The 25002-nt window shown below is 45.8% G+C and overlaps 1 protein-coding gene across 6 annotated transcripts; it reads left to right on the plus strand.

The window, feature by feature from the left end:
• Positions 1-925: 925 nt before the first annotated feature.
• CCDC77 (coiled-coil domain containing 77) lies at positions 926-24817 on the plus strand. Of its 6 annotated transcripts, none has more exons than XM_006265689.4 (11): positions 926-1224; positions 5669-5885; positions 8304-8446; positions 9535-9631; positions 10990-11062; positions 11331-11425; positions 13366-13514; positions 14854-15097; positions 17006-17131; positions 17285-17437; positions 24153-24817. In XM_006265689.4, exons 1-11 carry the CDS (start codon positions 1178-1180, stop codon positions 24297-24299), a joined length of 1491 nt encoding a protein of 496 aa, XP_006265751.1. In that variant the 5' UTR covers positions 926-1177; the 3' UTR covers positions 24300-24817. The 6 variants fall into 6 exon arrangements, with proteins under 6 accessions (XP_006265751.1, XP_014464618.1, XP_014464629.1 ...); XM_014609132.3 differs by having other exon boundaries at positions 927-1224; positions 11328-11425; XM_014609143.3 differs by having other exon boundaries at positions 927-1224; positions 11328-11425; positions 14854-15076.
• Positions 24818-25002: the final 185 nt, after the last annotated feature.

Below are 25002 nucleotides of genomic sequence, written 5' to 3' on the forward strand. Positions count from 1 at the left end.
GATCAAACTGCGTGTAGATCAAACAGCGCTCATGTGTATGTGTCTAGTGTAAACTATAAGCAGACAAGGTTCTTTGGGTAAATCTGATATCTTTTATTAGACCAACTAAAGAGAATTTTTTTTCTTAGCAAGCTTTCTGGTTTAAAAACCCTTCGTCCGGCTGAGGAGGCATCTGCAGTTGGTCTCTGAGCTCTTCCCGGATGGAAGGAATAGTAAAGAAGGCTGGTATGCATGCAAGAAAGGCAGTCAGGGACAGGGGCAATGCGTAGGGGGTGCACATACAGCCTCTTAAGCGTAGCGGGGCACCCCCTACACTGTCGCTGGCGCCCATGGGCCCTCCATGATCCCTGCTGGCTGCCACCAACAGCACGGGCAGCATCTGTGGGAGCTGCCCCGCTTACCGCCACCACGCTCCTACCACTGCCATGCCCCCCAGCCACTGGAGGCGCGCGTGGTTCATGGTCGGGGAAGATGTAAATTGAGGAGTCAGTGGGTGACAGACAGATGGGGGCGGGGCTCAAAGTGCGGGTGCATGATAGCGGGTCTCAAAGCTAGCCCTGCCCCTGGTAAGGAGGGTGTAAAGTGCACGTGCAAGGAAGAGCCCATCCACAATTGCAGCCCGCGTGGCAGCTTGCCGTGCAGCAGCCTGGGTTGCATGCAGATGGTCAGGCAGCCATGGTGAAAAGCTCAACATTTCTGCACAGTAGAGAGGGGATCCCCCTTGGTGTGTGCACGCGTATTTCTGTGGCGATGGGCGCTGTTCACTGCCCGCGGAGGCAATGCCCCGCGCCCCGCCGCAGCCTCCGCGCTGGACTCCGGCCTCAGGGCCCGGCCCTGAGAACTACATTTCCCAGGGACGCTGGCGCGGCGTGGGGCGCGCTGTGCAGCGAGAGCCGATTGGGCGGGAGAACGCGCCCGCGATGTAAGGCTCGCGGCGACTGGGCGGAGCTGCCGGTGGCGGTTTGCTCGGTTGGTTGTGCCGAGGTTTTCAGTTGAACGTCGCGGTTGCAGGTCGGAGTCTCTCCGAAGAGCAGCTTCAGGTGTTCGGGAGTGGGGAGGCCTTCCGCGTTTCCTTGGGGGTTGTCCCCCGCGGGCCCCGTAGGAAGCCCGGAAGCGGCCCCTCCTGTGCCACCGGGGACCCCAGCCCAGCCCAGCCCGGCGGCCCGGGTAGGGCGGAATGAGCAGGGCGGAGTCCTCCCCGGGGTCCCCCCGCGCCTCCAGGAGGTGAGTGTAGCTCTGCAGCCCCGCCAATCCCAAGCTCCCGCCTCCCCCCAGCGTTGCCAGTTCTTAAATATGAAAACATCGTATTAAATGCTCAAACGATCGTATTTTATGAAAAAAACTGCCACACTGAAAAAAAAGGATGCAAATTAAGCTTAGTTCTTATTTACTTTTTATTGCTCACTGTAACTGGCCAGCGAGTGAGAACTGGGTCTTCAAAGTTGACGCATTTCTTTATTTCCAGGCAAGAGGTTATAAGGAAGTGGTGGCAGTGAACTAGAAAGTTGGTTAAGACTCCCTGAGAGTGACCAGGGTTTGCATTTGCTGTATCAGTGAACTGTCTCAAAAATTATTGTACATTTTTAACAGTGTTATCTATTGTACATTGTACAAGGGTTGAAATGATTGTACAAATACAATAATTACTGTACACCTGGCAACACTGGTTGGTTTCCTTCTCTGCCCTGTGCTGCAAGGCTGGTGTGAGTGACGGTCAGTGCTAAGTCTGGTGAACTTACATAAGGACCTTTGAGGCATCACTTCCAGGGCTGGGCTGCAGCGCTCGTCTGGCCCATCCACAGGCTCTGTGCCATCTTTAGGGGGCAGCGGGTGTTGGGCAGAGTTCTCTGCTTGGCGGCCTCACCGTTAGCCCCATGATTGTCAGCCTGGTTGCTGCAGCCCCCTGGGGTGCCTTGAGCTCCTTTCCAGGGTACGGTGGGGTGCCAGGCAGCACCAACACTGTCAGGCAGGAAAACACGATTCGCAAGATAAACCCAGAGATGTCAAATAGGGATCCGTAGCATTGGCTTGTGGTCTTTCCAAGTTCCTTGCACCAGAAGAGTCAAACAAGTGAAAGGGCAGGGGCCTGGCTGTTTACTTCTTTCCATTCTGGAAACCAACCATTTGCACCTACTCATGGCTTTCTATCTTGAAGCCATTGTTTTTAATGTGACAACGCAATTTTATTAAGAGCCTTTGATATGGGGCTTTGTACAAGGCTTTTTGGAAGCCCAGGTATATTAGTTTAGTCTTATGTACACTTTAGATTATGGTTGTATGGGATGGTTTGGATAGGGATAATCCTGCATCAGGCAGAGGGTTGGAGTCAATCAGTGGTTCTCAACCTTTTTTGTACCAAGGCCCATTTGTAAACATCAATGGCCAGTCCTGACCCAGTGCCCCTCAGTCTTGACCTCCTGCCCAGGCCTCCAGGTGTGTGGGGCAGGTGGGCCCCAAGCAGCCCCTTGCAGGCTGGAATTCTGCCAGCATGCAAGGGAAAAGCCACAGTTTCCCTTTATTTTTCTTCTTTAAAGGAGAATCCATTTTTAAAGTTTGTTCACAACCCTTTCATATATTCTTGTGACCCGTGGGTTGAGAAACACTGGAGTAGATGACCTGGAGGTCCCTTCCAGCTGTATGACTATATTAACTGGGTCACCCTAATCCACGTTCTTGTTAACACCTCCAAAGTTGCAGGACATCTGGAAGGGAGAATTTCAGTCAACTTCTGGCACATGGATTTGTTTAGCAAAGAATTACGTAAATTAGTTAAGCATTGTCATTTTTAGTTTTCGTAGCGATGACATCTTGAAAAGCTTTTTGTCTTCTCAACATATATAACGACGAGCCAGTTTTTAAAAGAGAAGCCTGAGGTCAGTGAACAGTTGCATGTATACACTTATGTATGTAAATTTGGTACTTGTACAAGTAAATTCATGTCTGGCTCATGAAGCCAAGTTTATACCAAAATTCAGATGCACAGGGATATGCATATTTTCCTGCTGATATAAGTAACATTACTATGTTCCTCAGTGTAATATCTAGGTGATAATTACTGAAGCAAAGAAGCTTCTGCTTGTTCCTCACATACAATTGACATGCTCTACCCATGGTTGTATTATTGTACATTTGGAAGAAAAAGATAGTCCCTAATGAAACACAGCTTTACAATTTCTAGTTGCTTCTATATCAAGCAACAATGACAAGCCAATGGAACTCTGAAATGTGTTATTATGACTACCAGAATTTGGACATCCTATCTGACATGTGTAGCAAGCTACTTCAGTGCACAGGACTGGAGGGCATATCCCCACCACTGTAGATGAGGGGGAACAAGGTGAGGGGAAGAAAAGTCATACTGAAGGCAGCTGCCACTGCTGTTGTAGCAGCAGCATCCCTGTGCAGCAGCAGCATCAGCTTGGGTAGCAGGTGCCTCATTTTTTCCCTCTGCCTTAAAGATGTGCTACTGGGTGTAAGACTGCCTGCTCTGAGACTCGTGGGGGGTGGAAGGGGGGGTGGAAGCACCATTTTGCTTGCCCCCTGCCCCCCAGATACACTGCTGGGTTTAGGGCTGTTGTGGCGGGGATGCCGTCACAAGCAGAAACTTACCTCCAGCGCCGGAGCAGAGGGAAAAGTGGTGGCCGCAGAACGTCGCCAAAGATCGAAGGCGCTGTGGTAGAGAGGCCGCTGCCAAAAGACAAGCAGTGCCAGCGCAGGAGCGATGGGAAGAATGGCTACTGCAAAACACTGATAAAGCCCAAACGCACTCCCCTGCACCAGCATAGGCACGGTTTGTAGACACTTGCTGGTGTCGATTAGCTGGACAGCCCTCAGAGAGAGGGATAAAATCCTCACCGAACAGCGTCCAAGGAGGACTGTAAGTGAAGTTTCCTGAGAGCCTGGAGCACTGGGGATTGAGCGATTGCCCCAGCAGGGGCGAGCAGTAGCAACCCCAAGAGCCGGGGTGCCCAGCTAAGGCTGGCTCGAAGGAGCCAGGATATATACCTCTTGCAAAGCTGTGGATCTCAGATGAAGCTAACCGAGACTGGGACAGCGGTGAGCCTGGGGAGAGAGGGAAAAATATTAAAAGCCGTGAGTAACCCTGGGGAGGGAGTGAACCCTGAAGGAAGGCATCCCAGGGTACATGCAACGATGAGTCAGGCCAACATGAGGCTTCAATAAGGACGGTATACCGTCCGAATGGGGACTGAGATAAAATAGGGGCTAAGGCCCAGCCATGGCTGATTGACTTTGAGGTAGCATTGGCCAAGACCTAACATCATCCCTGGTTGGCATATGGCAGGGTGTAGGGGAGGCAGAGCCTCAAGACAAAGATCTAAGCAAGTGATTGAAGAGGGAACAAGGAGAGGCAGGACGTGAGAACTTCCTCCCAGCAATAATCCTTAACATCAAGTCGTGGTAGGCAAGAACCCCTAGGGACCTTACAGACTCCCGTTGGAGGGCAAGCTGCCAACCCACAAGAAGATAGCTGCGCCCAATTGGCCCAAAAAGGGAAAACACTTGAGAATGCCACAAGAAACTACAGCTGTCCTGCCACATGGCTGGGGCAAAGAATCCTGGGGGGGAGTAGGGGAGAAAGATGCCCCATTGTAGTCTGCACCCAGGGCTGATACCCTGTTTGTTGCCCATAAGTTATGCTGCTGCTGTCTGCAAGGTAAATACTACCTTTGCTTGTTTCTTTCTACCTCAGCTTCACTGTTGTATTGGATATGTTTGCTCGTGACATTTTTCACATCTCATTCCTTTTTTTACTTTATACTCTGTCCAACGTTTGCTTTCCACCTTGTACTCGAGTATGTAGTACCCCTTTTCCTTTCGTCTTTCCTTTATGTCTGACACTTTTTCCCCACCAATGTTGGCCCATTCCTGTGGATGCCTTCTTCATAGAGCTCCCCACAACTGCCAAGTAGGGCACCCTGTCTAACTGGACTGGGAGGCATACTCCCCGACCCCCCACCAAGCAGGCAAATCTCTACCCACTAGTGGGTAGGTCAGCAGTCCCTTATTAATTTTTTTTGTGTTTTTTATATGCCACAAATTTTATTTTGCTGGTAATGTTGAAGTCAGATTATTTGAGGTGCAGAAGCTGTTAACTACGTTTACTGTGATACTAACATTTAAACAAAATGTTATGGGTGTCATATTTTTTGACTATTGTAAAATATTTTTTGTACGTTGTTTGAAAAATTATCCCATCAGAACAGATCCAGCCTGTGGTGCCACATGAACTGGTTTGTGGGGCTCCACTCTTACTAAATTTCTAGATTCTGGGGAGTCCTGCATCCTGCGTGCTGAATCGAGTGCCCAGTCCTAGCGTGCATGGGCAGTGCTGGGCCCCAGGACCCATCTCGATATGGGGAGCTGGGAGAGGGAGACATGCCAGGCCCTGGACCCCAATCCCAGTGCCAGGGGCAAGGAGGAAGTAGTGCTGGGCCCCCAACACCTGAACCTAGTGCATAGGGTTTCCTCTGACTTGGGGACTGACCCCAAGCTGCTCCTTTGGTCCGTAGGGCCAAAAAGTTGAGCACCACTGCATTAGACCAGTCATAGTAGGGAACGGTGAACTTTAATGATGAAAGAGCCAAACATTATTCATTCATAAAACGTAATGCTATTTTCTTTTGTTTTGTTCCTCCATTTCATCCAGCTTGGCAGCCACCCGAATCACCTCCAGATTTACTAATTCTCCAAGTCCAGGTTGTGGGGATTCTACTCCACTCCCTTCCATCAATGAGCGCCTGGCCTTTCTCCGCCCCTCCCGGGAGCTGCTAGAATACTATCGCAAAAAGATTTCTGAATTTGATGAAGAGCATGAAGGCCTGGTGAAAAGGCTGGAGAGATACAAAGAAACATATGATGAGCAGGTAAAAAAAGAATACCATAATGGTGATGGACTGTTTTATTTAGTTCATCACACATAGACACATTAAATACACTCACACATCCAGTTTTTGGCAGAAAAAGGGTTATACTCTCATCAGAGTATTGAGGTTGAAGAGCTAATATTACTGATGTTTCTCATACTGAAGATTGCTGGGGAATGTGACTTGACTGAGCTGAAGGGGAATCATTACATCTTGAGGTCCTAGGAATGAGCAAGTTTGGGCCATCAGGTCTTATAGTGCATAGGGGAAAGTACTTTTATTTTAATATATTGCACTGTTGTAGAAAGTCTTCATGATATTATGTGTATGTATGTTATCTCTCAACCCTGAGTTTAATGGACAGTACTATTTCCACCTGCTTTTCACTATGCATTAGTTTGTTGAAGTGTGGACACTCATTTGCCCAAAATGAATAAGAGCTTTGTTGGATGGATGCAGACTACTGCAGTGGTCTCCAGGAGCTCCCAGAATGGACCAGGACCCCAGTGTGCCTAAGCCAGTGATTTTCAACAAGTGTTCTGTGGCACCATTCAGGGGTGCCACAGTGTGTCATGCACAGTGTAAGCACTGTTCGGTGTGCAAACATGGTTCATAAGATAAACCCAGAGATTTCAAATAGCATTCTGACCTGTTGTCATCTGAGATCTTTGTATAAAAAGAATTACTTTCTTTTTTACACAGAAAAATAATAATAAAGTGAAAACCAACAGCTGACACTTTCCAAGGGGTGCCTTGAGTCCAGTGAGGGGTACCTTGTATCTAAAAATGCCAAGAACCACTGGCCTAAACACTTGGGGTAACTTGGATCTAAAAAAGATGAGAACCACTGACCTAAATGCTTAATAAGCAGAATGAAAAGGATGGTTTCTGACCCAAACCTTACACTCCAAGACCTATTTCATGCTACAGTGTTCTTCCAGCACAGCTCCAGTTCTGTTAGCCAGACTTTGAGTATTTCTACACTCAGAGCTTCTTTGTAACAGAAGCCATTCCCCCTGTCCCTGCCCCAACCTCCACTCCCACCTCCCTTTTGCCAACAGGTTTATGCCTTATTTCCTGAATGAAACAAAGCTCTGCCAGCTGACTGAAGGCATATGTAACTATGCCTGTGCCTTCTGCTGGATGTTGCTATCCCTTCTGCAGCTGGTTCATTCCCTGAGTGTTTTTTCCATTTGACCATTATGGCTACTACAAGGAACCATGGAGAGCTGCCAGAAGTTCATGAATGTGTGCATGTTCTGATGTTTTGACAGTGGCAAATGCTACCTGCTTCCAGAACTTCTATTGGCAAAACAAGGTAAACAACTTCTAAGTAAAACCTAGTTTATTAAACCAGACATTTTATAACAGGTAGGGTTCTCTCATCTTATAATGCATCACCGTAGCAAACAGAAAGCTGCCAGGTAGCTGCATACAGTAGAAAGGATCCTTACTTATTAAAATGTTTGGAAGAGCATTGATCACATCTGAAAATATTATAGCTATTCGTGAATCATCCATGTCTGAAACTGATTGAAGATCTTCAGGGTAGGCAAGATTTAAAAAAATATTCTGTAGATCAGCATGTGGGTAAAAGCTAGGAGAAGTCTCAATACTGCCCCCGTTTACTGATATGTAGCGGAGTGGGTAATATGAGTCTCACAGGAGTCATTCACAGTCAACCCAGCTGTAAATGTGGACCTAGTTATTTGGGCTATGGATGTAATGTGATGTTAGCCATGTCACTTCCTTGTGTCATTTGGCTGTGGAAATTGCCAACTTCATAATTATGCTAGCCTGATGGGCTACAAGGATTGGGATATCTTTGACCTTGATCTTCTGTTGGAATGTTCTTCTCATGGATTACTTGTCCACCCTGACACACATGACCTCTGAGGGAAATGGTAATTGGACAAGCCAATTACTATATAAGCTTGTAATAATATCCTACCCTAAATCCTATGGTATGCTGTTTTTGGTTTTTGTTGTTGTTTTTGTTGTTGTTGTTGTTAAGCGTAACACAAGGTTGCAAGGTCCTTGCTTTCATTCAAGTTGGAAACTTTCAAGTGTTGTCTTTTCAGAACTTGACCGCTGACTTGGAGCTGCAAACCTCCCCAGTTCCAGCATAGGTCAGGTGTTCAAGCTTGATTAATGTTGTATTGTCACTTGGATCAAGGTAGAGCACTAGTTGATCCAAGTGTGGTGGAATCACCAGCTTCAGTGGCCTGTGGTTTCTGGCTGAAAGATCTCCTTGCAGTAATACCCTTGGCTGGTCAAAGTTTGGTAGTACTGCTTTAAAACCATTCAGCCCTACTAGGAGGTGTTACAGTATTAGGTTCTGCTTGGCACAAGTCGCTCCTGTTGCCAGATGCTGAGTATCATTCACATACTTCTCTCTGTCTCTCTTCTTCTCACTAGCACAAACTACAGTGGGAGATGCGTCAACGGGAAGAGGAAATTGCAGAGCTGCAGAAGGCTTTGAGCGATATGCAAGTTTACCTCTTCCAGGAGAGGGAACATGTGTTACGTCTTTACTCAGAAAATGACCGGCTGAAAATCAGGTGAGTCAGGTAAATAGAGATGTGCAGAAAAGGTTTTATAGCTACATGTTAGAGCCACCGCCTTAAAAGTATAGTTCTTACTATAGGTCTGTTCATTAGCACTAGCCTAGTAAGAAAAACTAAGTGGCTGTACTGCAAGACCTCCGATCTGCTGTCCTGGATGGTTACAGGATTTTGCTACCAGAATAGGTCCACATAGAAGATACACAGGTAGAAAAAAGTTCAGGTTTGAAATGAAATTGTCAGCTTCAGCTTGGAGGTTTTGGTTTAACTGTTTTGTATTCCCTCCGTGGTTGTATTCCCTCCATGCAGTCTTAAAAGCAAGAAACTGAAATTTTAAAATGCAAATGCAAAATGGGTAGTGTTTTGGGGTCGTTTTTTTTTTGTTTTTTGTTTTTTTTAGAGCTCCCTCCACCGTTTTCCAGTCAACATAACCCCTTCCTATTTGTGCCTCTCTCTATTTTGAGCCTGAATTGCTCATCTTGCACCAAATTAGCTCTCAGTAGATTGTAGCTCCCTGAGTTGCTTCTGAATCCTAGTTAGGAGTGATTCAGATTTTTGGTTCACTTGGTGGGGACTGTTAAGTGGTTTGTGGGCAAGGACTGTAAGTGGTTTGTGGGAGTGCTGTAGCATCTCTTCAGGGAGATACTTAGAGCCTTGTACATCTATTACAGTCTATCTTGAACTGGAGTAAATGGAACGCTATCATTTTAAGATGATAAAGTCTGTTCTAAATTGGGAAATCTGTTGGATTCAGGTCTTCTTAACTAGTTTGTTAGGAACTTCTAACTTCACCCTGGAGTGAGAATACTGTTTTTTCAGCTCCCAATCCTACTATGTACTAGTGTTAGATTGTACAGAAAAGAGACACCCATTCCCCCTACACTTCTATAATAGTAAAAGGAGACTTGTTCCAATGTATTGTAAGTAAATGTCAACTGAATCTGGTAGCCTAGTTAAAAGACAGTGTTGCCTTTTGGGCTGCAAAAGGCTGAAAAATTAGAGCTGCTTTTATAAAGATTATAAGACTCCCTGCAGCTTGAGGGAGAGGCTGTATCTCATACTGATCCCCTTTCTTTGAATTATAGGGAGCTGGAAGACAGAAAAAAGATTCAACATCTCCTAGCTCTTGTGGGAACAGACACAGGAGAAATCACTTATTTTCACAAGGAGCCTCCACACAAGGTAAAGCTGTTGACAGAGGTCCTGTTTGTTGTCTCTTTTACAGAGGTGCTCTGGCTTCTGCTCCTAGATGTTGTATAGATTGAGGGACAACCCTGAACCAAAATCAAAAACAAAAGACTGGAGAAAGTTACTGGAAAATTGGATGTTTCAGTACAACTGACTATTTGTCTAATACATAATGCAGTAAAATGATTCTAGCATGTTGGATAAAGAGTGAGGCCTACCCAGGGTCCCAGCTTATGGTTTTATTCCTTGGACAGAAGTGCTGGAGAGGAAGTTTGTCACATCCTTCCCTCCTGAAGCAAACCATGTCTCCCTGTTGGTTACCCATGCTGATTTAAGCAGCAGTGGGCCTGGGCTTTGTATATAAGTTTGTATAGTGTTCTCTCTCTCTCTCTCTACTTCCCGGCTGTTGGGAGCATATCCCAGCCTTCATCAAGCTTCCTCAATAAACTGTCCTTCTCTGTCATCCATGCTTCCTTATTGGCAAGAAAGGTCAGAGCAGTGACTTGGGGAATAAAGAGCGTGTTGAATATGGGAAGAAAATAGTGTCTTCTATGCAGAGTGAGACTTGAAACATTGAGTCAGATTCCCTTTTGACTTCTGGTCCTTCTGCACTTTTCAAGTTGTGCAGAAGTCCCTGAAAGCAGGCTTGAAATTCTGCTGATATGGGATAGCTGTCAGCTGTTGCAGAGGCAGTGTAATGGGTCCAAGGATAGCAAAAAGGGAAAGAGACACACCACATACCAAATTTTCACTGACATGCAGTGCCTTTGGGACTGCTTAACTAGCGTCAAAACCAAAGTTGCAAATGCATGATGAAGGGAACTATAACCGTTGTTAGCTATAACTGTAACTTCCTAGTGGCCTCCTGTTCTTGCATTGAGTGGAACTCAATATAGCAATTGGTTTTGAAACAGTACCTATATCAGGTGGATAGTTTTTTGTCTTTGATTTCCTCACCAGTATTAACAATCGGTTATAGCAGGAAGGAGGGCTAGTGGAGAAGAGGACATCTGCTCTTTTTCTGCCGCCTATAAAAGCTACATCTTCTGATAAGGGCTAGATCCTGTTCCCATTACAGTCTGCAAAAACAAGACCAGCCCTCAATAATTTAAAAAACTACAACTGGTGAAGAGATGGAAACTGCAAAGTTCAAGCAACTGTACAGTAGGGGGTATTTTCACTGAACACTGGCGTTCTTTCTGCAAATATGTTTGTTCTGCTCCTGTTGCACTGATGGCTGTTCTTCCAAGTCTTTCCCCATGCCGCCTAGTATTTGCATTTGATGACTATGGCTTGTAGAGCAAAGAGCAGAATTCTTCAGCTAAGAGATTATGGATTGTTTTCCCCTATAGGTCACTGTTTCTCAAAGGTCAATCAAATCCAGAGATCAACACGAACGAAATGATACCTATACTTCCAGAACAGGTATCGTACCAATGAGACGACCAAGATGGCTAAATACATATGCACACTGTGGTAGCTATGAGCTCTCCAAAGCCAGTGATTCTATATTTCTTGAGAGTCCTGCTGGAAGAAGCTGTGGTTACTGCAGCTGTGTTCGCTTCCTGCAATTTTCCCTCAGGCCAGCAAATGATATTCTCTCCAATGCTCCCTGCTGGGAAAAGTCTTGCATATAGTTTGAGAGAGAGGAGTGGGGCAGTTTCTTCAATTAATCTTGTTTTTTTTGCAGCAGGCACTAAAAGGAGCACCTCAAAGCCAGCAGCAAAAGGTGAGAAACCAGAAAGTCCTGAAAAATATCACAGAGACAATCAAACTCTTTTACTGCAGGTAAGGAGCATTTGCTAATTAACAGATGCACCTTCTGCCCATACATGGTGATTTATATGAATTCTGAACATATTGTCTGCCCAGCACCTGGCCTGCTGTTTGCTGCTTAGTGGTGCTTCCCTCTTGCTCCTGCTCTATTGTGCTTTCTTTGTGTAGTGGATTTAAAGTGACATTTCCTACCATGGCAGTAGATCCAATAAACTGTCCACAAGAATTCCTATTGTTGTCGATTTATATTCTACGTTAGGGCCATATTCTTAGCTGATGTAAATTCATATAGTGGATTACTGGCTTTATCAGCTGTGGATCTGGCCTACAGAGAACTTCAGGATTAAGTACTTGTTTAAGAACTTCAAAGAACAAAGTGGTTGGAAACTAAACTTCTGTGAATCTGTGAAACTATTTCTCCTTTTCTTTGTGTAGCATAAACAGAACATGATACAGTGAAACTTGCCAAAGGAGTCAAAATTTACTTTTGTCAGGCCTCTGTATGGAATAGAATGAAATAAATAGTACAATGTTGCCAAGGCAAGAGTTAAGGGCGGAGCATTAAGAGAGACTAAAATTATATATTGCAAGAGAGACTAAAATTAGTGAGGCACAAAGATGACTGAAATCTCCCCCCCCCCCCCCCCCCCCCCCCCCCCCCAATCTCCTTTCCTATGTCAAACATTGATCAAAGCTTTGGAATACCTAAATCTTTGATTTCCCTTGTGATCTCTTCCTGGACAACCTGATCTGACCTCAGGCCTCAAATCATCATGTTGCTTGGGTGGGGGACTAATAGCTCTTTCCCTTAAGGCTGCAAACAGGCAGTGCATTTATCCTGGGATAAACCATCCATGTCTGCTGTCCTGGGATAAATCCTAAAAAAAAAAAAAAGGTTACCAGATAAGAGGTACTAACAGTTTATCCCAAGATGTTGCAAAGTATATCTGAACAGTTATCTTGGGATTATGTCATTGAATCAGTGGCAGAAAAGCAGCATGGCATTCAGTTGCTCGTTAAATCCTGATAAGAAGGGAGATGTGTGTACACGCCAATCCCAGGATGTTTTTGTTCCAGGACAAGCACAGACGCAGTTTATCCAGCTTATCCAATGTCTGTTCCTAGCCTAAGACCAAGATTTCAAGGTAACAGTCCTGTCTCTAGCAGTTTAATACTAGCTGCTGTATTGTTTTCTTCAGAGACTAATGACTGGGTCCATCTGTCACATCCAGCTTTCAGCATATTCAGCTTATTTTTGGGCAGGGGCAAAAGCAAATCAAAGAAAATGCAATAAAACAGTAAGCAGTCTACATGCATGTTACATCTAGCAGGTATTAACAGTCAGCCTTGTAAAGTCCTGGTATGCAGAGCCACAAGCTTACCAGTTTTTTATTCCAGTCTGTATCTTCCTTAGTGTGTCCCCACATTGGGACTGTTTATACTCATCACCTTCATTGTTTGTCTGGCTTCTTGGAGCCAGAACAAACCAGTGGATGCATTTCCCTCAAGACTTGAGATTCTCAGACGTGTCCCCTACTGGGACTTGCATTAATTACCCCCAGTGAGCCCAGAGCACAACAACACAACACTTATAGCAAAAGATGTTTTGGTTTTTTTTAATATACTGTATTCAAAATAGTAGTCTTCGAAGTGTCTGTGCTTCCAAGGTCTCATAGCAGGCAAGGAAGAATCTGGCCTACTGATTGTAAAGTGTCTATCACTTACAAAGGATACGGAGAAATATGTTAAAGAAATAACTAGAGTTCCAAAGTAGGCTTTTCTTTAACATCAGATTTATAAGTGAGAAATTGGATGAGGTATCTAACAAGGTATTAAGGGGTTGAGAGTGTTATTTGTTTGTATATTTACCTGGTATTTAAACAGTATCCACAAGGATGGCAGCATATCTGGTATAGGAGCTCACTTAATGCCTTTCTTGCACGCCCATTCAGGTAGAGGCTCTGCAGGCTCAAATGGAAGAGCAGACCCGGTTATCCAAGGAACAGCTTGATGCATTGTTAGAAGATAGGAGGATTCACATGGAAGAAGCTCAGGTTCAGCATCAGAGGGACCAAGACAAGATCAAAAGCTTGACAGATAAGTGAGCACAAGAGAACAACTCTGTATTAATTGAGGCTGTAAAGCGGTCTAAAATAATTTCCTTATTTTAATATAGCAGGCAGAAAACACAGTATTCAGTCAGTGGCTTGATATGTAAGTGGAGGTGGACTAAGAAATCTACAGGTTAAACTACCCCATCATCCCTGGATAAAGTGGCTCTTAAAACTGGCTCAGAACTCTGAGACCATTCCTATACTTTCTCAGCTCACACTTGCACCAACTTCTTGATATGGTTCCACAACATTCTCATAAGCAAGCTAAGAAGTTGGATGAATGGATTGTAAGGTGGATAAAAAAAATCTGGCTGGATTGTTTGCACTCAAAGGGTAGTAATCAATGGCTCGCTGTCTGGTTGGCAGCCAGTATCAAGTGGAGTGTCCCAGGGGTTGGTCATGGGGGCAGTTTTGTTCAATGTCTTCATCAACAATCTGGAAGATGGGATGGAGTGCACTCTCAGCAAGTTTGCAGATGACATCAAGCTAGGTGGAGTAGCAGATTATACTGGAGGGTAGGGCTAGCATTCAGAGAAATCTAGACAAATTGGAAGATTAGGCCAAAAAAAATCTCAGGAAGTTCAATAAGGACAAGTGCAAAGTCTTGCACTTGGGACAGAACAATCCCATGCACTGGTACAGGCTGGGGATCAACTGGCTGAGGAGCAGCTCTGCAGAAAAGGACCTGGGGTTACAGTAGACAGGAGGCTGAATATGAGCTAAGTGTGCCCCTGTTTTCAAGAAAGCTAACAGCATACTGGGCTGCATTAGTAGGAGTGTTGCCAGCAAAACAAAGGAAGTGATTATTCCCCTCTCTTTGGCACTGATGAGGCCACATCTGGAGTAGTGTCCAGTTTTGGGTCCCAACTCCAGAAAAGATGTGGAAAAATTGGAGAGAATCCAGCAGAGGGCAACAAAAATGGTTAGGGGGCTGGTGAACAGACTTCTGAGGAGAGGCTGAGGGAACTGGGCTTATTTAGTCTAGAGAAGAGAAGACTGAAGGGGGATTTAATAACAGCTTTCAGTTATGGGAAGGGTGGTTACAAAGGAGGTTCCAGGAACAGGCACTAAAACAGGTTACCCAGAGAGGTGGTGGACTCTTCATCCTTGGAGGTTTTTAAGACCTAGGTAAACAAAGCCTTGGCTGGGATGAGAGAGTTGGGGATGCTCCTGCTTTGAGCAGGGGGTTGAGCTAGATGGCCACCTGATTCCTTGCAACCCTAATTTTCTGTTATTCTATGATTCTGACTCCTAATGAGAATACAGGGGAACAAAGGAGGGTATTGGTGGAGGGAGTTCATTTTCTTTTTTAATTCCTGTTTTGAGACTCCATAAGACCCAGAACCTACTCTATGAGAGCACACGGGACTTTCTCCAGCTGAAGTCTGATTCACGAGCAAATGAGAAAGCATGGATGGCAGAGAAGGACAGTTTATTGAGGAAACTTGATGAAGGCCGGGATGTGGTTTTCATCACTAGGGAGCCAGAGAGGGAGAGAAAGGAGAGAGACATCAAGCTGATTCGTCATGCAGATCGTGAAATTCAGAAGGTAAAGAGTGGCGAAATCAAGGTAATCGCTATTCCCTCTGTAATGAGATCTACTTATTTCTGAATGGAGATTTGAGAGTATCTAAGATGGTATCTTTACTTGGTTCTTTACTGAGAAACACATGTTCTGTGTTTCAAAGCTGAAAGGTTCTCATGGGATATATTGATTATGCTAGCTTTGCTGTAACAGGATTTGATTTGCAGGACATTGTATAGCTTACAAAACTGAGGGATGAAATGTTCTACAGTTAGGACTCTTCATAATGATTCTTCATTCTTCAGTAGATTTCACTTAAATGACAACTGCCACCCAAAATTCTGCTTTTGCACTGCTTGTTCAATAAAAGCTATCTTCTTAACACCAGCTGGGTCCTCACTCCTAACTCCACTGCAGAACAGCATCATGTGCCCTGTCCCTTAGGTCCTGGGAACCAAAAAGGCTGGGTCTAAGCACCCACTCTGCCACTTAAGTCAGACAAGCACACTGCAGACTTCATTCAGTCACAGGCTATTGAAGTTTATTGAACTCAAATTTAGGAGAAGGCAAAGCAGAAAAGTAAAAATGCCTTCAGCCACTCGTCATCCACCCCCTGGGATGCACAAAGTGGGTGCAAGCATTCTTCTCCCTCTCACCCAATGTGAGGAGCACTGGTATGGGTGCTTGCTCCCACCCTGTGGTGTTGGAGTTGCAGCACTTAATACAATTGTGAACCACTTCCCAATCAGTGACGTTTGTGTGTCCACACCCTTTCCGTTTGGCTCTCTTGTTTGTTTTACTGTCTCACTGAAGGAACCACATAGGGAGTTAATTATATAATCAAAGGAGTTTTTTATATTTCAGATCTTGTGGTTAGACCTTTAATTTTTCTGGTCTGGCTGCCTGCACAGTGCCACTTACCAGGTTATTGGGCTTGTTATTTGTTATATCTCTACTTAACTTGTAGAGGTGCACCGATACATTGGTCTGATATTGGATCAGCACCAATATAAAGAAAATTGACTGTATTAGATTTGGCCGATAAATTCCTGTGCGTGCGCACAGCATGCAGGCAGTGAGGAGCACACCCCGGCAGCTTGGAGAGCTGCGCGCAGCTGGTAAGTCCATTGTGGTGGAAGGGGAGGGGGGAGGGAAGACTGCGGTGTGGGAGGTAGATCAACACCCCCCACAGTGAGGGAGTGGGGCAGGGGCAGACATTGCCCAGCTGGGGTGGGATGTGGGATGGAGCCACGGCTTGTCAGGGAGGAAGCGGGTGGCTCCTGCTGCTCCTTGTACCCTGGGAGGGCACTGAGGGGCTGGGGGTGGTTGCATGTGCCCCTGGATCTGCATGGGGTGGGACGGGAGGGCTGCAGCTGTGGGCTGGAGCCAGGACTGTGCTGGGCTCTTTTCTGCAGGGGCTGGGCTTGGGGCAGGCAGCAGCACTAGGAGGCAAGCTATGGTGGGGATTAGGGCGAAATTTGGCGTGGGTGTAGTGCCCAGCCCCTGCCAAGAAGAGCCCAGCACAGCCCCACCCTTTGCAGATCTGGGGACACATGCTGCCCCTCTATGTCCTCCTGGGGTGCAAGCAGCAGCTGGAGCCACCCCCCCCCCACGACCCCCGGCTGAGCTGCGCCTCCGTCCCGCATCCTGCCCTGCCCCACTTCTCCCTCACCACAGTGTTCAGCTGCCCCCCATGCCCTTCCCTCCCCCCTCCCCTTTCACCACAACAGATTTAGCAGCTACATGCAATTATATTGGCAATTGGATTGGTATCAGCCAATATGTCTCCTTAAAAATTGGTATCGGCCCTTAAAATCTCTATCAGTGCACCCCTATTAACTTGTTATGGGAATAGCCTTTGTCCCACCTTTTATTCTTTGGGGAGGGAGGTTTTGTGTACTGACTACCTGCTTCCACCATTTATTAATCCTAGTCCTTGCTTTTGGGATTTAGTCATTGCAGGAGCAGTTAATACAGGAGCAGAGACTGGCAAGCATGTACCGAGAGCAGTGTGTTACCCTGGAGGGTGAGCTGGCTAGGATTCGTGAAGAGGGGGATGTTGGCCGAGAGCTCTTCAAGGTAATTCCTCTGTTACTTGTTGCCAATTGTATGATGGGCTTGCATCCCAGTGTAGGTAGCTATTTGAGCCCCAGCATGTGTGTGTGTTAGAGAGACTCCATGATGCCTTATCCTAGAAATCCTACTCTTTTTTTTTTTTTCCCCCATCCTCAGGAACGCTCAGAAAAGATGGGGAAGCGTTTGCAACTGATGACGCAACGATATGAGGCCCTGGAAAAGCGGCGTAGCATGGAAGTAGAAGGCTTCAAGAATGACATTAAGCAGCTTCGGCAGAGGTTGAAGGATGTAGAGAAACAGCTCTTCAAGGTAATCGTTGATTGTGGTTAGGGAGAGGACTGAGATGTAATTAGTCCACACTAGTGTGTTCTAAGTTTCTAAATGTGTTGGGAATTCCTATTTTTCCTAAACTGAGTCTTTAGAAACTGATAATGTCCATTATCTTTTGGTGTGGAGTATTACAATTTTTAACGCACTCTCTTTCTCTCTTATTAGGCATCCATATTCATAGGTTTCATAGATGTTAGGGTCGGAAGGGACCTCAATAGATCATCGAGTCCGACCCCCTGCATAAGCAGGAAAGAGTGCTGGGTCTAGATGACCCCAGCTAGATACTCATCTAACCTCCTCTTGAAGACCCCCAGGGTAGGGGAGAGCACCACCTCCCTTGGGAGCCCGTTCCAGACCTTGGCCACTCGAACTGTGAAGAAGTTCTTCCTAATGTCCAGTCTAAATCTGCTCTCTGCTAGCTTGTGGCCATTGTTTCTTGTAACCCCCGGGGGCACCTTGGTGAATAAATACTCACCAATTCCCTTCTGTGCCCCCGTGATGAACTTATAGGCAGCCACAAGGTCGCCTCTCAACCTTCTCTTGCGGAGGCTGAAAAGGTCCAGTTTCTCTAGTCTCTCCTCGTAGGGCTTGGTCTGCAGGCCCTTGACCATACGAGTTGCCCTTCTCTGGACCCTCTCCAGGTTATCTGCATCCTTCTTGAAGTGTGGCGCCCAGAATTGCACGCAGTACTCCAACTGCAGTCTGACCAGCGCCCGATAGAGGGGAAGTATCACCTCCTTGGACCTATTCATCATGCATCTGCTGATGCACGATAAAGTGCCATTGGCTTTTCTGATGGCTTCGTCACACTGCCGGCTCATGTTCATCTTGGAGTCCACTAGGACTCCAAGATCCCTTTCCACCTCTGTGCCACCCAGCAGGTCATTCCCTAGGCTGTAGGTGTGCTGGACATTTTTCCTCCCTAGGTGCAGCACTTTGCATTTCTCCTTGTTGAACTGCATCCTGTTGTTTTCTGCCCGCTTGTCCAACCTATCCAGGTCTGCCTGCAGCTGTTCCCTGCCCTCCGGCGTGTCCACTTTTCCCCATAGCTTTGTGTCATCTGCAAACTTGGACAGAGTACATTTGACTCCCTCGTCCAAGTCACTGATGAAGACATTAAAGAGTATCGGTCCAAGGACCGAGCCCTGCGGGACCCCACTGCCCACACCCTTCCAGGTCAAGACCGAGCCATCCACCACGACTCTCTGGGTGTGGCCCTCTAGCCAATTCGCCACCCACCGGACTGTGCAGTCATCCACATCACAGCCTCTTAGCTTGTTCACCGGTATGGGGTGGGATACCGTATCGAAGGCCTTCCTGAAGTCTAAGTATACGACATCCACCCCTCCTCCTGTGTCCAGCCGTTTCGTAACCTGGTCATAGAAAGAGACTAGGTTGGTCAGGCACGATCTGCCCGCCACAAACCCGTGCTGGTTTCCCCTCAGCATAATTTGTCCTGCCGGGCTCTCACAAATGTGAGCCTTGATAATTTTTTCAAAGACTTTACCAAAGATGGAGGTGAGACTGACCGGCCTATAGTTGCCCGGGTCCTCCTTCCTCCCCTTTTTGAAAATGGGGACCACGTTAGCCCTTTTCCAGTCCTCCGGGACTTGGCCCGTGCACCACGAGCATTCTAATATTCCCGCCAGTGGCTCTGCAATGACGTCGGCCAGTGCCTTCAGCACCCTCGGATGGAGCCCATCCGGGCCTGCCGACTTAAAGGCATCCAGTTCTTCCAAGTGACTCTGCACCACCTCAGGATCTACGCATGGAAGTCTGGCGCCTTGCTGCTGCCTCTCTACAACCCCAGTGAGAGACTTGTCGTGCCCCTCGCTTAGGAACACTGAGGCAAAGAACTCGTTGAGGAGTTCAGCCTTGTCCCCCCTATCTGTCACCAATTGTTTCTGCCCATTTAGCAGCGGTCCTATTCCTCCCTGGGCCTTCCTTTTAGTCCCAATATATCTAAAAAACAATTTCTTGTTGTGCTTTACTTGGGTTGCCATCCTCAGCTCCATGGTAGCTACTAGATGTCCGGGTAGTTTAGGTCCCCCATGACTACCGCCTCTTTAGCTTTTATGGTCTCCGAGAGTTGCCTCAGGAGCCCCGCATCTATTTCTTCCCCTTGGCGTGGGGGTCTGTAGCAGACCCCTACCACCAAATCCCTTTCTCCTTGCCCCCCATGTAGCCTAACCCACAATCCTTCTACTTCCTCAACCTTGGATTCTGTCTTGATGAGGGTTGATGTATATTGCTCACTGACATAAAGTGCAACCCCCCCCACTTTCTTCCCTGACCTGTCCTTTCTGTACAATCTATAGCCCTCAATATGTACCACCCAGTCGTGGGATGAATCCCACCAGGATCCATCAACCTCCCTCATATTGTTAGGGACTTATGATTATATAGCTGATGTAATTAATGTACCCAGTTACGTTTCTCTTGTGCTTTTCGTCTGATATTTCCATGCCGATTCTCCTAATATGGCTGTTAGGCAGCTGAATATCAACTGCCACCCCTTGTGTGTGTAATGTGGCAAAAATGTTTGATTTTTTTTTTTTTTCCTAACAGTTCTGGGAACTGATCTTGTTCCAGTTCAGTTCAATGAAAGCTTAGCCATCAACTGAAGAAAAGTTGAAAGGTGACTGGGTTACACTGTATAGATGCTTACCTTTGCAAAATATGTCTGATAGTGGACAGCTTTTCATCTGTGCTCAGGAAAGCCTAAAAATCTCTGGTGGTTGGAAGTTGAAGATAAATTCATTACATTTTTAAAATTCAGATATAATTTTCCAGCTGTGAGACTAATTATACATCAGAACAATTCAACAAGGGAGGTTGATGGATTCATTATTTGGAGTCATTAAGATGAAAGAGCTTTTTTTTTTTTTTTTAAAGACATGCTTAAACCCAGCATCTGAGACAACTTTTGTTGTCTGTTTAAGTGGGGTGGGCTAGTTTTGGTAGTGCTTTCTGGCTTTGGAATTTGTGAATCTGAGTCCTTTACTTCATCCCCTTTTTCAAAGGCATTTGTGGAAAACAGGATAGCCTGCATTCCTCAGTATGCTCATAACAGTTGCAGCTCTGTATTAAGGGAATAACCAGGGTTCCATGTTTTCCATTTGCTATGGGAAAACATGAATTTTCCCCCTTAAAGGAGAAAAACACAGATGTTCTACTTTACGGGATGAAAAACCTAGGAAACAGTGGGTTTCCCCTTGCAGGCTGGCAGAGCTCCTTGGGGCTGGTGGGGAGTGGGGTGCAAGGGGTGCCACATGCATCTGTACATGCATGTGGCAGCCAGGGAGGGTGGTGGTGAACTGTTCCCTGCAGGTAAGTCTATGGGGATAGACTTAACCCACCCTATTACCCATACACCCATCCCCTTCCTAGCATACTGGGGGGCTGGGGCCAGGGGGCTCTGGGTTGGGAGTGAGAAGTGACAGCAGGGCCAGTGGGCTCTGGGTTGGGAGTGAGGGGCAATAGCAGGGCCAGGGGCAGAGGTATTTTATTTTAATCATGGAAAAATGCAGATTTTTTTTTTAATTGGAGCATTTGGGATATTTTTATCAGGAAAAAAAACAGGTTGTCTAAGCTCCGCTGGTGAAAATGAAGCAAGAGATCTGAGCAGTGTCTTGCTTCAGCCTTTCACCAGCAGAGGTTAGGAAGACTAATCCCCACTGCACTCCTCACTGAGACAAGATTAGATGGATGTATTCTGGGTTTTGGGGTTTTCCCTTCCAGAAATACCTGTGATTGGCCACAGTTGGGCTTGGTCACCAGACTCCATAGATCAGTGCTCTGAGGTGGTATGGACCAGTTTTTCTAGAAGCTGGTCTGATGCTTGATGTATTTGCTTGGGGTTATGCAGATCACAAGATTTGAGATTGGAAAGAATTTTTTCCCAAGATTAATCAGAGACTTTAGGATTTGTTTTGGGGTTTCTTTTTGTTTCCTTCTGCAGCATGGGACATGGTTGGTCTGCTGGTAACACTGGAGCATATCTTAATTCCTTGCCATTGTAGGAGCATCAGGCACTATAGTGATGCCTTAGCTTCTCCTGTCCTGTGGTGTGCAGTTCAGTCCTTTGAGGACTATGTCTCTAGTGGGTTATGGGATAGAGAAAATCCCACACAATTTACTGATTTGTTTTGATGCACTGGCTGGGGGAGTAGTTAACTGATTGCACGATTTCACAGTGATTACACACTTAATTTATACAACACAATTTTATTTTAAAACTCTTTGCTACGTATATAACACTGCTTAGCTTTAAGAAACACCACAAACATTAAAAACACAATAATTACATATATCAGAAACAATGCTCCGAATGCACTTCCTTCCCAAACAATACTATAAGAATTAGTGTTACAAAAACAACTACAATTACAACTAAAAGTTAAATTTGAATCAATACTATTATTTTTCATATTATACTTACAATCCTAGAATTCCAAGAAGCCAAATACCAAAATATGGTTTCATTCCTCAGTAGTACGATTTAATGGGTTGGCCTCAGTAGTACGGTTCAATGAAATGGGCTCAGCAATACAATTCAATAAGCTGGCCTCAGCAGTGATAGGACTAAGTCCCCTTCCTTCAGTCCCTTTCAGGTGCTCCGCGGCTTCAGCGTGAACTAAGAGATTCGTGTTCACGGAGAGCGTGGTTCAGGTGATCAGTCTGGACCCGGGCTATACTTGCGATTTTTCCTTCGTTGTTCTACAAGTATAGTCACCTCCAAATTGGGACAGTAAGTTACAGTTTTTATTGAGCGAGCTGCCGTCAGTGGGCTCCTCCTACTCAATATGTCACTGCTCCCAAATTTGGGCTCGGATCTTACTCAACAGATTTTTACCTTTGTTGAGCATTTTAAATTACTTTTGGGAAACTTCCATATCACTGCAAATGCCCTTTTCTTACCAACCCGGTCAAAAGGCCTCAGGGTTTGATCTCTTGGAATTCAGGATTTTTGCTCTCTTTGTAAAAGATTTCTAAAAGATGAAATTTAAATTAAGACTTTAAGCAAAGTCAGGACCTTTTGCACGTAGTCCCCAAAACAGTGAAGATAAGGAGATAAATCTTATCTTCTTCCTGAAACTGGCTAATGGGCAACCTTTACAAACATTCAAACTATTTCATTCAATATGACAGACTAGAATGATTTGGATTAATGAAAGTCTTTGGACTTGATTAATCCAGATTGGGGTAGTTGGATGAAAACTAATTGCCTGTGACATACAAAAGTTCAGACTAGATTATCTAATCGTTATTTTTAGCCTTAAATGCCAAAATTTCAGTATGAACAAGTTTGGGTTATTGATGCGCTGAGTTAGGTCTTAATACAGAAGTCATCGTAGGTAGTCTTACACAGAATGTACAGTCTGACATTGTGGATTAACGCATGCAGGTTACCCAAATGTTAAAAACAAGGAAAATAATGGTTAACTTGCAGAAGCAGATTATTATTCAAACTAGCCAATTGCCCATTAAGAATGATTTGGGGGGGGGGGAGGGGAGCGGGGGGGGGGGAATGGAGCCTGCCCCCCCAATCCGGGCATGCTCCCCTTCCCTCCAGCTGCTTGGGGTTTGGGCCCGCTCCCCCCACTCCCTGCTGCAGCAGCAGGGGGAAGGGAGGAGTGGGCCCGGGCCTGATGTGGAGCCAGCCTCCTCCCCTCCCCCTGCAGCTGCCTTGTTGGGCCAGGTCAGGCTGGGCCCACTTCCCCCACCCCACCGCAGCGGGCTGGCTTTTCCCCCAGCTTGGGCTTGCTCCCCAACCCCGCATTGGACCCGGGCCCAGTCCCCCCTTGGCCCCACCATCAACGCCGACACCACAGTGCTCCTGGTCCTCCCCCCATGTTGGGCCACCTTGGGGACAGGAGGAGCAGGCTCAGGGGCACCGTGGGGAAGGAGCGGGCCCCAGGGAGGAGGGCTGCTCCTTCCCTCCCCCAGCTGCTGCCGCAGCCACATTGGGCTGGGCGGCTGTTTGTCAGCCAGTCAGAGTGCAAATAAAGCATTAGGGGCAGACGGACAGATTTAGGCTTTTGTAATATTAGCATGTTTATAACTGTTTTGGGAAGGTGGAGGCTTAATTGTATTGTCCTAGTCTCTGGACAGACTTGACCACGAGGGGGTGCAGAAATACAATTTAAAATACAAGCTGGAGATACAGCTAGTATAATCTTGAACCATTGTCATTCAAAATCAAAAATACTAGTGCAGTTTTCAAGTTACAGTTTTCCAGCACCAGCAGTAAAGCATCTGTCCTGATAATTATAATTTAGATATAAACACAGAATAAAAACCTGGTTTTTATATATGAGTGAGACTCACACTCTGGTTGAATGAGTCGCATTGTATTTGAGTCCCTGTGAAGTGAAATGAAATAAAATAAAATAAATCCTGGCTATGGCTTGTTTAAACAAGCCACCTGTTTACTGATACATTTCACGGTATACTCTGTGAACTCTTCTTTCACTCAGTTGGCATTGTATCTCTCTCTGATGCTAAAGAAATGCTTCTATTCTCAGTTCTCTGTCCTGGTACGCCTCCTTTTGTTTCTATCAATGCAGTTAGCTGTGCTGGTTTGAGTGCTTTCTTGCCATGACTGGAATGTTTACTTTATAATCCTCCCCAGATCACACTCCAAGAAAGAATTTTCCTAGCTTTATTTCCACCCACCCCCTCTTCTCTCTAGGTGACCATGAATATTGGACCAGACCAAGACCTTGCTATTCTGCATGAGGTACGCCAAGGCAACAGGCGAACTCGCAAAATTCAAGGAGAACTAAGAAACTTGAAGGCAAAAATCTATGGCTTGGAGAATGAACTACGGATCTGTTGATATAGAGAGATCAGCCAGCATAGTAGTGTTATGACCATGACTGATTCTAGGTTATAAAGGTGAGTTTAAAGAACAGGCTTCATATATCTCTTTCCCAGCATCCCATGACAAACAAGAAGCAGCATTGCTTAGGGAAATCTGCAAATTAATTTCAGAGTGTGGCAGAGATGTTTCCTTTGTCTCCTAATGTGTCCAGCTCTGCTGTCCCTTCCCTACTACATGTGAGATCACTGATAAACATGTTCTATCTTACGTTCATCCCTTGTCCCCAAAAAACACAGATGACTTTGTGAGTGTGAAAAGTTGATTTAGTATCTTGGAATTTTCTGCTGTAATTTTTTTATACCATCTTGTCAAACATGATGTCATCAAGTTGATGCCTTTCTGAGGTATGCGACTTGAGCCGCAAGGGCCTCCTGACATTTTTTTTTATTGTTATTATTATTTGCCAAAGAATCAAGTTTGTAATGTTTTCTAGATTTTTTTTTTTTTTAATTAAAATTAAGAGTGAAAGCTTCCATGTGTAGTGGTTCCCTTTTTTCCCTATATTTGAATACTGTGGCTGCCTCACTTCTTCTCATCCACTGCAACCATCCTATTCTAACCTTATCTGTTGCTAGCACTTCATTCATACTTAAGAACTGTTGCAGGGAGAAAGCATAGCCATCCTCATTAGGCCTAGGTAGTGGCCAGTGTGTCTTGG

Source organism: Alligator mississippiensis, chromosome 4 (assembly GCF_030867095.1).
Source record: "Alligator mississippiensis isolate rAllMis1 chromosome 4, rAllMis1, whole genome shotgun sequence".
Classification (NCBI taxonomy): domain Eukaryota; kingdom Metazoa; phylum Chordata; order Crocodylia; family Alligatoridae; genus Alligator; species Alligator mississippiensis.

Excerpts from the sequence above, each read along its gene's own strand:
- CCDC77 (XM_014609132.3), top strand. The coding sequence starts at position 1,178 with ATGAGCAGGGCGGAGTCCTCCCCGGGGTCCCCCCGCGCCTCCAGGAG. Across the intron at positions 17,132-17,284 it reads TTGGCCGAGAGCTCTTCAAG|GAACGCTCAGAAAAGATGGG; the intron begins GTAATTCCTCTG and ends CCCCATCCTCAG. Across the intron at positions 17,438-24,152 it reads TAGAGAAACAGCTCTTCAAG|GTGACCATGAATATTGGACC; the intron begins GTAATCGTTGAT and ends TCTTCTCTCTAG.